Below are 13,826 nucleotides of genomic sequence, written 5' to 3' on the forward strand. Positions count from 1 at the left end.
TGTCGCCTACAGAATTCACATTTTCACCCCAGTCCGAAATAAGACAAGAAAGCCTAGAGGTAAAACAATCAGTTTACATTGTACTGGTTTCCTATTATTTTACAGGAACCTGTAACTGTGGTATTTGCTCTTGCTTTGATGGTTTTGATGGGCCTGGATGTCAGTGCAAAAAATCTACAGTTAACTGCATGAAAAATGGAGTGATATGTAGCGGCCGCGGGAAGTGTGAATGCAACAGATGTAGCTGCGATCCAAGTTATATAGGACCAGACTGCAAGACTTGTCCCGGATGCCCTTCCCAATGTCCACGTTTTGGGTAACTAAGTAGCATTACTGCATTTTAGATCATTTTTTTGTTTGTGTGTTTAATTCCTTAAATCTCTTGTTGTCCTCCCTAAATTTATTGAAATGCTTTTCAGCCTTTACGTAGTATATACCTGTCTCTAAGAGACAAATGTTATGCCTATCATGTCCGAGCAGTAATGGCCACCTTACGCCGCCATGTTTCCCAGAAACAGATATACAGTAAGTAAGAAAATGCAGAATACAGTTTCTAATATCTTTGCCTCCATATCTACAGGAGATTCTATTTTTACTTAAATCACAATCTCATTGGTATGACCCATGAATATCATTCAAAAGTGAAAGAATCTGGCTGGATGTGCCGAAAAACACCTTTATTCTCATGTACACCATTCATTTTTTAACACAATCTGCATTATATCAAGAACACATCTTGGTCCATTGTTATTATGTACACGGAACACTAAACCACCAATAATGTAACTAAAGATCAGAACATATGCTTTCATGTTTCAAGGAGAAATACGTCTGAAACGCTAAAGTGGAAGGAATGCAATATTACATGAGGACATTGCGTTACGAGGAATTACGGTATCTAGTATAATATTATCAAAATCCTTCTTTGTACAAGGAAAAGAAACTCCAGTAAAGGGCGGCTTCACATGTGAGGTGTACATGTGCTTTTTATTCTAATGGCCATGGTTTTCTAAAATTGCAGCAAAAACAAGTCAGTTTTGCTGCAGTTTTTCCTGCAGCAATATCTTAACCCATTGTTAGGCTTGAATCAAACATGCAATTTTTTAATCCATTTCTGGTGCAGTTTTTAGAGCCAATGTCAAAATTAATTCCACCAGGAAGAAAATATATTAGTCTGATCTTTTATAGATTCACTCCTTGGTTCCGGAAATAGCATCAAAATTGCACCAAAGACTCAATGTGTGATGGCAGGCTAATATAAGATTAACTTCTGTGAGTGACTGAGTACTCGAGAAACTGAGCGGTTACAGACAGCAGCGGCCAGTAAAAAATGCACTGGGCTACTGAGTTACCCTCTATACATTGCTTGTATCCCGTCGCTAATGGAGCAGATTTCAAACTCACATCAATCACATATTGTTGACCTATCCTAGGATTATGTCATCAATTGTTTATTCCCAAAGAACCTCTTTAAAAAAGGTTCCTGACAAAAGGTAGCCTGAGAGAAGTCTGTAGTGAGTGCTGCATTCGCTTGTGTTATTGTCATACAGCTGCAGTGCAGTACAGCGCAACCTCCACCAGGGGGAGCTTGGTAGGGAAGCCAGACTGCACACACAGAGCAACTGAACAGATGCCACCTAGTGGCGAGAACGAGGTCAGGAAAGCCAAGTCTGAGCACAAGACAGCACAACAGTACAAAAGGATTTAGACAGAATGGATAGTCAGGACGAAGCAAGGGATCAGTAAACCAGGATGGGCAAAATACGGTACAATAGGGACAAACTGAAGCGGAGTCAAAAAGCCAAGCCAGGAGATCAGAACCAGAGAGTCAAGCAGAAATACAGACAAACAAAGAGACACTGGGAAAGGGCAGGCAGGGGGAGATAACAGACACAGGACAAGTCAAGGTTCACAGTAGGAAAAATCAAGGGTTTCCAGAGTCAGGTTCACACGCCAAACACAGAGCTATAACTGACACCACCCTCAGGATACCTGGGAGCTAAATAGCAAACCCGAGCCCAGAATGAGGCAGATAAAAGTTAACCCTTGACATGATCCACCCAGAGAAAGAGCAGACAGGACGAAACTCCAGAACGGATCATGACAATTATGATGTGCATTTTGGGTTACTTTGTGCTTTGTCTTGCACTGTCTGAGCCCAGTTAGTGCTGAGGTTTGATGAACTGGTGGGTTGTGGTACACAATGGATCAAATTCAGCACTGCTGCACTGTTAGAAAGGGGCACAGGGAATCTTTATATGGCAGTGTTTGCCAGACTACATTGAGTACCTGGAATACCTTTCTTGGATCTCACTTTATCCAATCTGAGACTGTGAAAAGTCTTGAGGCCGAAAAAATTGATTGGGTACCTGAATAAAGCTGTCAACTAATGTTCCGACAGAGACTAAGAATATGAGAAGTTGCAGAATGGCATGATTTTGTAAGTGCCTAATAGTGTGTGCCCTGCAACATCTCAGTCCATGAATGGAGCCCACGCTTATAGTTGTGTGGGCTGTGTAAGACCTTCAGCTCCCTGGAAAATTATGATGAGGTTACAGTTGACCTGTTTTGGTCCTGAAAGTGAACAAAATGCATATACATTGTGAGAGACAGGCTACCATGAGGATTTAATGTATTCCGGTCCTGTAAGCAAGTGAGCCATCTGACTAGTGGGACAAGATCTGGGATAACTGTAAGTGAAAGTGCAGATAAAGAAGAAGCCCTCTTCTGTAGGGTGAAGGTGCAGCAGGTCTGCTACATATTGCAAGGTGAAGCTAATCTGTGATCATCATGGCCTGTTAACCTTGACTTCATGTAGCTACAACTACTATTGATTTGTATGTGTCCTGACTATTCTTCAAGGAGAACTCCATAATTACCTCTTAAGGCTCATTTAGATGCCCATGCCATTCGGTCCATGCACTGACCACTAATGCATGGACTGGTCATGACTCTTCTAACCCAAGTGTAACAGATTCTTATGTTTCTATGAAGCTGTCATGTTCGGATGGGGAGACCACGGCCAGTCTGTGCATCATCAAACAGGATGTAAGAAATCTGTAAGAGATATAGCAAGATCTTCATGCATTATTACTGTTGGGATAGCTTTTAATTAGTATAAAGTCGATTATAAAAAAAATTTTTGTACCTTAAAGAATATAAGAATCCAAAAGTTTAATGATGTTTATGTATTTGCATAGGAGTGCTATATTCAAGATCACATAACTTAAAAGCTTGCCTTTCCCATGCTATAGGCCCTGTGTTGAATGTCATATTAAAGGAGGGAAGAATTTAGAGAACTGTATAAGTATTTGTTCTGGAGCCAGGGTCACACCAGTGGAGGATGTCACCGAACAACCAATCTGCAAAGAGAAAGATTCCGACAACTGTTGGATGCAGTATTACTTACAGGAGGAGAACGGTAGAAACAACTTCTCCATACGATATACTTTAAAAAGAGGTAAACAATAAGTTCTGCAGACTATATATCACGGAATTGTCTAACTAGTCATTCCCTTACTGTATGTTATGTTGTTATTGTAATTGCTTCTCATAACAGGGGTTTCTGTTACTAATAAAGGCTTGTAGTAGTTTAAATAGAGATGTTTAGAGTTAGAGTTTTTCAGAAGGCAACATACATGGTAGTTACTGACCTTACATGAAGAAACAGGCTTGCACAGAGGTACAAGAGGTACAGTGGTAGACCATTTAGCGTTTATGCAGCTCTCTTAAAGAACTCTGTAATGTTACCCATTTAAGAAGATGAAAATAACCTTATCATAATTCCCCAAATTGTCATCGTCAAAAATCAAAAAACTAATACAGTTGCTACAGGAAAGATAAATATCTTGGTGCCGTGTTAGCCAGTAGATAGAAAAATATTTAGAATTGTGAGTCCTCAGTGGTTGATACCTTTTAATGGCTAACTGAAAAGATGGTAACAAATTGCAAGCTTTCGAGACTACTCAGGCCTCTTCATCAGGCATAGACTAAAGCAAATTCTGAAGAATCACATATTTATACACAACACTGCACAGAACTGTCATTATGGGAGCGTGATAAGTGATAAACAGTTGTGTCCATAAATATTGGAAAGTTCCTAGATTAGGAGTGAATGTTTTATTGTCCTCTGATTGGGGTCTGGTTCTGTTATGATGACCCCACATGGTCTGAAGTGCAAATTCCTTAATTGATGTAAAAAGACATAAATCCATGAGACACATTCATTCCTGCACTAAGTGTGTCAAAGGTCATCATAAGTTTATATTCCCAGATTCTCCTGTCTCTCTGAGATTTGAAGCTACCTTTCAATACAAGTAATTTCAGGTCCATGGTGCTCTGATCAGGCATACAAAAATGTTTGGCCACAGGTAGATCCATTCTTTTTTCTTTTATTGTATGGCGGTGAGAATTTATCCCTGTTCTCAGTTTTTGCCCCGTTTCCCCAGCATACAGACCCCGAGTTGGACATTTAGTACAATACAATACAGTTGCAACATCTGACTTTTCCTACAAATCTCTGGTAATCCTCACCTGTTCATCAGGCAGTCCACACATTTACTACATACAGGAAACTGTTCACATTAGATTGCTGGTATCCATCTTCAATTCTTTTCCTCCCAACAGGTGTGTGTTTCTCAGGTTCATGCAGCAAACAATCTTCATATCCACTACCTGTGCCCTGTCCTACTGAGTGAACAAATGACTATGGTGAAGACCATCCAGTAGCAAAAAGTATAAAAAATTAGTCCCAAAAATTCAAAGTTCTCACTAAAGAATGCTTTTAACATCAAAATTCAGTAGCAGGCTGATCCAAACTTGGGTTTCATTGAAACACTGTCACATGTAGCAAACGAAGATGCTATCTTTCCCCCACAGCACAGTCATTAAATTGTGGGTTCTTTCTCCAAAAAACTCACTTCCTAAAGTGGAAAGATGGAAACGGCAGGGGGACCAAACTCTGACATACTGTCATTCTCCAGGGTTCGAACCCTTGAGCCTGTGTTTTGTGGTTGGCTTCTCTGTCCATTGAGTCACAGCAGACACACCTTTTCTCTGGGTGTTTAGGTCCTGATTTCTGGCTGCAGTCTGTTTAGCATAACCCATGTGTTTTCATTTGTCTGCCCTATCACCTTTTGGATGTGACTTTATATTGTTTCCCCCGGCTGGCATTTCTTGCTGGTGATAGTCTCATTTTTGATGTCCAGACATTCTGTTGTAGTTTAAAACCAGTCAGTGAAATTTCATCTAGGGTTTAACTCCTTACTGTTTCTGTTCTTTACCCTTCCCCTATTTTCTGTTCCTGTTTCGAAAGTAGGTGGCAGAATATCTACCAGCCCATACTCCATTCTTTATTTGGTATTCCAATGTTTGTTTTACTCACTCTGGGATCTTTCCTTTTTTCAGCACACTTTTGCTTTAATTGGTAGTTTATACTCTACTCTACCCTCCAGAAGGAACGTGACGTGCTCAATGGCCTTTTAGGCAGCATAGGTCTGAGTCGACATCTTCTAGTATATGGTTAGGGCTTTTTCAGCTCATGCAGGAACCAGTAAGGACTGTGGGATCAGGATCTCTAGTCTGTACAGGATCTGGCAGGATCAGTTGCAGTTTTACCGATTTTACCAAGTGAGTTGCTACACTAGCATAAAACATACAAAGTCAAAATTTACCTGAAATTTTAGGTTTGTCAAGGCAGGACTAGAAAGACGAAATCTGCAGGATACTGCAGCAGGAGATGCATTGCTGTGTAATTATGCAGTTTTTTTTCCATTAACATTTTTTAAGATGATTCTCAATTTCTGCTTGAAAAACATTCACAGACAACAAAATGAATAACCTACAGTTTTTGTGTTTTTTTTTAATTCATAGAATGCCCCGAAGCACCCAACATCTTTGCAATTGTGGGAGGCACCATTGCAGGTGTCATTTTAATTGGAGTCATCAGTCTTATCATATGGAAACTGATCACAGAAGTTAAGGATCGGAAAGAGTGGCAGCGCTTCGAGAAAGAAAAACAACACGTCAAGTGGGACAAGGTAACTTAAAATACTATAGCTTTTAACTTTGCCCAATAACCATAAACCAAGATTAAAAAGAACACTACACTATAATTCTCAGTCTGGATATGTAGATGCAGCCTGCTTGGTGTGAGAGGACCTCTTTAACAAAGAGAGAGTCTGAGGTTTATTACATATTACAATTTAACACATTGGGGACCTCCCCATGTTACCTAGATATAACCTAGGATAAAAACAAAATGAGCATTAAGTATATGAATAAATAGAAATAGTACATGGATGTAAATAATACAGGCTACTTAGTTGACACTATTTTGATAAAAAAAAAGTGTAAAAGCCATCCCACCACGGCAAGGTGTTCCCAATAAGGATAGTCCTATCTCTAGTATTAACCCCTTTCTGACATTAGACGTACTATCCCGTCGAGGTGGGGTGGGCCCGTATGCCCACCGATGGGATAGTACGTCATAGCGATCGGCCGCGCTCACGGGGGAGCACGGCTGATCGCGGCCGGGTGTCAGCTGACTATCGCAGCTGACATCCGGCACTATGTGCCACGAACAGTCACGGACCGCCCCCCGGCACATTAACCCCCGGCACACTGTGATCAAACATCGCATTGCTGCGATGGTCTCTTACCTCCTCCCTGCAGCAGGCCCGGATCCAAAATGGCTGCGAGGCTGCATCCGGGTCCTGCAGGGAGGTGGCTTCACAGCGCCTGCTCAGAGCAGGCGCCAGGAAGCCTCCAGGAGTGCACGTCAGATCGCTGATCTGACACAGTGCACAGCAAAGTGTCAAATCAGCGATCTTACTCTATAACACGATGCCCCCCCAGGGCAATGTTATAGTGTAGAAAAAAAATATTCACATGTGTAAAAAAATAAATAAAATCCTAATATATATATATATATATATATATATATATATTGTTCCTATAAATATATTTCTTTATCTAAATAAAAAAAACACACATTATATATATTTAGTATCGCTGCATCCGTAACGACCTGACCTATAAAACTGTCCCACTAGTTAACCCCTTCAGTGAACACCGTAAAAACAAAAAAACCGAGGCAAAAAAACAGAGCTTTATTATCATACCGCCAAACAAAAAGTGGAATAACATGCGATCAAAAAGATGGATATAAATAATCATGGTACCGCTGAAAACATCATCTTGTCCCGCAAAAAATGAGCTGCCATACAGCGTCATCAAAAAAAAAAAAAAAAGTTATAGTCCTCAGAATAAAGCGATGCAAAAATAATTATTTTTTCTATAAAATAGTTTTCATCGTATAAAAGCGCCAAAACATAAAAAAATGATATAAATGAGGTATCGCTGTAATCGTACTGACCCGAAGAATAAAACTGCTTTATCCATTTTACCAAACGCGGAACGGTATAAACGCCTCCCCCCAAAGAAATTCATGAATAGCTGGTTTTTGGTCATTCTGCCTCACAAAAATCGTAATAAAAAGCGATCAAAAAATGTCACGTGCCCAAAAATGTTACCAATAAAAACGTCAACTCGTCCCGCAAAAAACAAGACCTCACATGACTGTATGGACCCAAATATGGAAAAATTATAGCTCTCAAAATGTGGTAACGCAAAAAATATTTTTTTCAATAAAAAGCGTCTTTCAGTGTGTGACGGCTGCCAATCATAAAAATCTGCTAAAAAACCCGCTATAAAAGTAGATCAAACCCCCTTTCATCACCCCCTTAGTTAGAGAAAAATAAAAAAAATAAAAAAATGTATTTATTTCCATTTTCCCATTAGGGTTAGGGTTAGGGTTAGGTCTAGGGTTAGGGCTAGGGTTAGGGCTACAGTTAGGGTTGGGGCTAAAATTAGGGTTAGGGTTTGGATTACATTTACGGTTGGGAATAGGGTTGGGATTAGGGTTAGGGGTGTGGTTAGGGTTACCATTGGGATTAGGGTTAGGGGTGTGCTTGGATTAGGGTTTCAGTTATAATTGGGGGGGTTTCCACTGTTTAGGCACATCAGGGGCTCTCCAAACGCGACATGGCGTCCAATCTCAATTCCAGACAATTCTGTGTTGAAAAAGTAAAACAGTGCTCCTTCCCTTACGAGCTCTCCCGTGCGCCGAAACAGGGGTTTACCCCAACATATGGGGTATCAGCGTACTCAGGACACATTGGACAACAAATTTTGGGGTCCAATTTCTCCTGTTACCCTTGGGAAAATACAAAACTGGGGGCTAAAAAATAATTTTTGTGGGAAAAAAAGGATTTTTTATTTTCACGGCTCTGCGTTATGAACTGTAGTGAAACACTTGGGGGTTCAAAGTTCTCACAACACATCTAGATAAGTTCCTTGGGGGGTCTAGTTTCCAATATGGGGTCATTTGTGGGGGGTTTCTACTGTTTAGGTACATTAGGGGCTCTGCAAACGCAATGTGACGCCTGCAGACCAATCCATCTAAGTCAGCATTCCAAATGACGCTCCTTCCCTTCCAAGCTCTGCCATGCGCTCAAACGGTGGTTCCCCCCCCCACATATGGGGTATCAGCGTACTCAGAACAAATTGGACAACAATTTTTGGGGTCCAATTTCTCCTGTCACCCTTGGAAAAATACAAAACTGGGGGCTAAAAAATAATTTTTGTGGGAAAAAAAGAATTTTTATTTTCACAGCTCTGCGTTATAAACTGTAGTGAAACACTTGTGGGTTCAAAGCTCTCACAACACATCTAGATGAGTGCCTTAGGGGGTCTAGTTTCCAAAATGGTGTCACTTGTGGGGGGTTTCAATATTTAGGCACATCAGTGGCTCTCCAAACGCAACATGGCGTCCCATCTCAATTCCTGTCAAATTTACATTGAAAAGTCAAATGGCGCTCCTTCCCTTCCGAGCTCTGCCATGCGCCCAAACAGTGGTTTACCCCCACATATGGGGTATCGGCGTACTCAGGACAAATTGTACAACAACTTTTGGGGTCCATTTTCTCCTGTTACCCTTGGTAAAATAAAACAAATTGGAGCTGATTAAGTATTTTGTGTGACATATCTCTGTGATTTAATTGCATAAAAATTCAAAGTTGGAAAATTGCGAAATTTTCAAAATTTTCACCAAATTTCCATTTTTTTCACAAATAAACGCAGGTAATATCAAAGAAATTTTACCACTTTCATGAAGTACAATATGTCACGAGAAAACAGTGTCAGAATCACCGGGATCCGCTGAAGCGTTCCAGAGTTATAAGCTCATAAAGGGACAGTGGTCAGAATTGTAAAAATTGGCCCGGTCATTAACGTGCAAACCACCCTTGGGGGTTAAAGGGGTTAAACCTCCATGTGCTAAGGAGCCTCAATAGATGGGGCAGAGCAGGACCCAGCCTGACTGTCTAAACACCTTCCCTGATAATGCTATATTGACTAAATGCACAGCCCCAAAAGGAGGTGCCACACCAGGGGACTCAAACACACGGCCCCTGAGGCTGCTTTATGGGGCCTGCAGGTACTGTAGACCCCTTGACAATTGCAGCCTGGTCCAGTGGTCTCCCGACGACAGCAATTTCTGTTTAGTGTGCGTCCTTGGATCAAGGGACCTGGATGGGGACATTACTGCAAGAAGGGGACCAGGATGGAGACATTACTACAAAAAAAGGGACCAGGAGGGGGCATTAATACAATGTGGGGACCAGGATGGGGACATTAGTCCAAGATGAGGACCAGGATGGGGAGATTAATACAAGATGGGGACCAGGATAAGGAGATTACTACAAGATGGGGACCAGGATGGGGACCAGGACGGGGAGATTACTACAAGGTGGGGACCAGGATGGAGAGATTACTACAAGATGGGGACCAGGATAGGGCACATTACTACAAGATGTTTGCCAGAATTACTATGAGGTGCTAATTATCAGACAATATTACTGTTTGTGGCCAATTGGGGGAAACAAAATAGTCATAGCGTAAAAATAAAGCATGAAAAAATATTTTGCCAATAAAAATGCTGTTTTATATATAAACTAAAGTAAACCAAAGAGTGCATGTTTTTGTTATCGCCTCATCAATAACGACCCAAGCTATAAAACTGTAGCATAACCTATACGATGATTGCCATTTAAAAAATAAATGCAAGAAAAACTTTTAAAAAAATTATCAAAAGGTGTAAAGAAATGATATCTCTAAAAATGTCACTTTGTCCTGCAAATTAATTTTTTTTTGTATGTATGGCCCATATACCCACCGGCATCAGAATAAAACACATTTATTTGAAAAGCATTAAAAATCCAAGGTGCAAATAAATGGAGCAAGTTAGTTGTGGCTTACATATTTTGAGCATCATCTTAGCTGGTAAGCTGGCCATACACATTAGATGGATGTTGACTGAACAATACTTTGGCCGATCATTCGGCCGACAGCCATCTCAGCTGACTCTCTCATACACAGGAGTGTTCACTCAGCCGAGCACTCCTGTGTGCTCTATGAGAAAGCCGCTGGTTGACACGTTGGCCCGCAGCTTATCACAGGTAGAGCAATGCTATCAGCAGTCCGAAATCAGACATGTGCAATCTAAACATCTCTCCTGACCATCAGCCGGCAGGTGCCCCCATACACATTAGACCGTTGGCCAAACCCGTTGATATTAGTCTCATGTGTACGGGGGCCTTTAGTCATGGCACGCAACCTAATACAAGTGAAACCGGTTTTTACGTACCGGTAATAGGATTTTACAGAGTCCACGACAGCACCCACAACGAGAGAGAGGGGATCCGCCCACCTTCCGGACAGGAACCTACAGGTTAAAAAGGGGCGGTCCCCCTCGCCCTCCAGTTTGTGTTCCAGAGTACAAGGGATACCGCCAATGAATCAGTACATGATAATATTATCTTAAACACTACTAAATACCACCACCTCTATAGAGTGATCTCTAAGGCACTCCTTCCAACAGAGTGCAAGAATAAGTAACTAAATACGGGGGGGAATGTATGGGTGCTGTCGTGGACTCTGTAAAATCCTATTACCGGTACGTAAAAACCGGTTTTCCTATCACCACGACAGCACCCACAACGAGAGACTTTCAAAGATTATCTATTTGGGAGGGACCACAGCACTAAGTACTGAACGGCCAAACTGTAAGCTGGAATTTGCAGATAGATCAAGGCGATAGTGCTTATAAAAGGTGGAAGGTGATGACCAAGTTGCCGCCTTACATATCATTTCAATGGGGACATCTGCCTTCTCCGCCCAAGATGATGCCATAGCCCGAGTGGAGTGCGCCCTGATGCCTTCTGGTGGTGTTACTCCCCTGGCAGAGTAAGCAAGACATATCGCTTCTCTAATCCATCTAGCGATAGAATTCTTCGTGACACCTGAACCCTTTTTCCGATTCTGGAAAGAAACAAACAGAGCCCTACTCTGTCTCCAGCTTTGTGTCCTATTCAAGTATTCTAATATCGCCCTCTTGACATCTAGAGTATGATATTTTTTCTCCTCTTCTGAATCTGGATTTTCATAAAAAGATGGTAAATAAATCTCCTGACTTCTATGAAATTTAGTTGATACTTTTGGCAAGTATGCAGGATCAGGTTTTAAGACAATCTTATCTTGGAGAATTATTAGATAGGGAGGATCTACTGACAACGCATGTATATCACTGACCCTCCTGGCAGATGTTAATGCTAAAAGTAGAGCTGTTTTTAAGGTTAAATTTTTTATTGAAATAGAATCTAATGGCTCGAAAGGAGGTTCAGTCAACGCCTCAAGCACCAAATTTAGATCCCAAGGGGGTATTCTTACAATATGGATTGGGTTAGAACGCTGACATGCCTTAATAAACCTAGCAACCCATCTATTACCGGCTATATCACTGTTATACAGAGCCCCCAAGGCTGAAACATGAACTCTCAGGGTATTGACTGCTAAACCCAATTCCTAGCCTTTCTGAAGGAACTCTAAAATAGCCGAAATTGGAGCATTATCTCCTAATGGTTGCTGATAAAACGTAAGGAATTTTTTCCAAATTTTTGTGTAGATTTTTGTAGTGACCTCCTTCCTGCTTTTAAATAAGGTAGCTATTAAAGCCTTAGAGAACCCCCTCTCCTTCAGAAGCTCCCTCTCAAGTTCCAAGCCGTTAAGTGAAGAGTCTCCAAATTTGGATGACGAAATGGAGCTTGAGAAAGGAGTTCCGGAACCACTGGCAACACCCCGGGATCGGTCACAGACATTGTCCTGAGGAGAGAGAACCAAGGCCTCCTGGGCCAGAAGGGGGCGATTAAGATCACTCTGGCTCTTTCCTCCCTGATCTTTCTGAGAACTATCGGAATCAGACACATTGGGGGAAAGGCATATGCCAGCTGGAAGTCCCAACGAACACGAAGGGAATCCACTATGAACGGTCGGTCTGCTATGTGTAAAGATGCAAACCTCCTGACCTTCCTGTTCTCCCTTGTAGCAAATAGATCTATTATCGGCAACCCCCAAAGATTGACTATCCGATCGAATATTTGTTGGTTTAGGGACCATTCTCCCTGACGAAGGGAATGGAGACTGAGATAGTCCGCCTCTATATTGAGTTCCCCTTTTATATGAACTGCCGACAGGGACTGTAAGTGATTCTCGGCCAGGGACAATATCTGTGCTGTAGTGGTCATTAGGGATCGTGACCTTGTCCCCCCCTGATGATTGATGTAGGCCTCCACAGTCATATTGTCGGTTTGTATCTATACATGCGAATTCCTCAGGGATGGTAGTAAGCAAAGAAGAGCCTGATTGACCGCAGCAAGCTCTCTTAGATTTGAGGAATTCTGGGATTCTTGAATCGACCATCGCCCTTGGGTTAGAATGTCTCCCATATGGGCTCCCCAACCGAACGGACTGGCATCTGTTGTAACTACATTGTCCGGAGTGATGGTCCAGAGAACTCCCTTTGCTAAATGTGCTAGATTGAGCCACCATCTCAGATCGTGAAGAGTGGCGGGTGATAAATTGAACTTTCTGCTTAGAGAACCCTGAAGATCTTTCTCTGCTTGAAGAACTTCGTACTGAAGCATTCGAGTATGAGCCTGAGCCCATCTCACCGCCGGTATACACGCAGTCAATGATCCCAGTAGAGACATTGCGTCTCTTAAACTTAAGTTTGGAACTTTCCTTACGGCCGTGATCCTTTGAATGATCTTCTGCTTCTTCTCTTCTGGTAGGAAGGATGACTGATTTTCTGAGTCTAGAAAAACTCCTAGGAACATTTGACGTCTTGTAGGTTCCAGTTTTGACTTTTCCCAGTTGATTATCCATCCGAGTTCCTGTAGGGATGATATTATGGCATTTACCCTAGCCGTACACTGAGCAATTGAATTCCCAACTATTAAAAAATCATCTAGATAGGGCACTACAAGGGTTTCCCTTTCCCTGATATGGGCCATTACTTCCGAAACACCCTTTGTAAAAACTCTAGGTGCCATAGACAGGCCAAAGGGCATTGCCAGAAATTGGAAATGTTTAATTTGATGGTTTACCCATACTGCCATCCTGAGGAATTGCTGGTGATTTCTGTAAACTGGAAGATGGTAGTACGCATCTTTTAGATCCAAGACCGACATGTAGCACCTAGGAAACAAAAGCTTAGTTGTTGACCTAATGGATTCCATCTTAAAAGCGTGGTACTGAAGATATTTATTCAATTTACGTAAACTTATGATAGTCCTGAAGGACCCATCAGGTTTAGAGATTAAGAATAGCGGAGAATAAAAGCCCGTCTTCTCCTGATGTTTTGGAACTTCTTCAATAACTCGCTTTGTAAATTAATTGTTGAATCTCTAATTCTAAGGCCTGTTGTTGGG

The 13,826-nt window shown here is 41.7% G+C and overlaps 1 protein-coding gene across 4 annotated transcripts in view; it reads left to right on the forward strand.

The window, feature by feature from the left end:
* Positions 1 to 13,826, forward strand: part of ITGB2 (integrin subunit beta 2) — a 220,890-nt gene that overhangs the window by 204,003 nt on the left and 3,061 nt on the right. For all 4 annotated transcript variants that reach the window (XM_069733517.1, XM_069733518.1, XM_069733520.1 and 1 more), the window contains exons 13-15: positions 106 to 316; positions 3,255 to 3,460; positions 5,872 to 6,038. In XM_069733517.1, coding sequence (XP_069589618.1) covers positions 106 to 316; positions 3,255 to 3,460; positions 5,872 to 6,038 — 584 coding nt within the window. The remainder of the gene's footprint in view (positions 1 to 105; positions 317 to 3,254; positions 3,461 to 5,871; positions 6,039 to 13,826) is intronic.

The sequence above is a fragment of the Ranitomeya imitator genome, chromosome 7 (genome assembly GCF_032444005.1).
Source record: "Ranitomeya imitator isolate aRanImi1 chromosome 7, aRanImi1.pri, whole genome shotgun sequence".
Classification (NCBI taxonomy): Eukaryota; Metazoa; Chordata; class Amphibia; order Anura; family Dendrobatidae; genus Ranitomeya; species Ranitomeya imitator.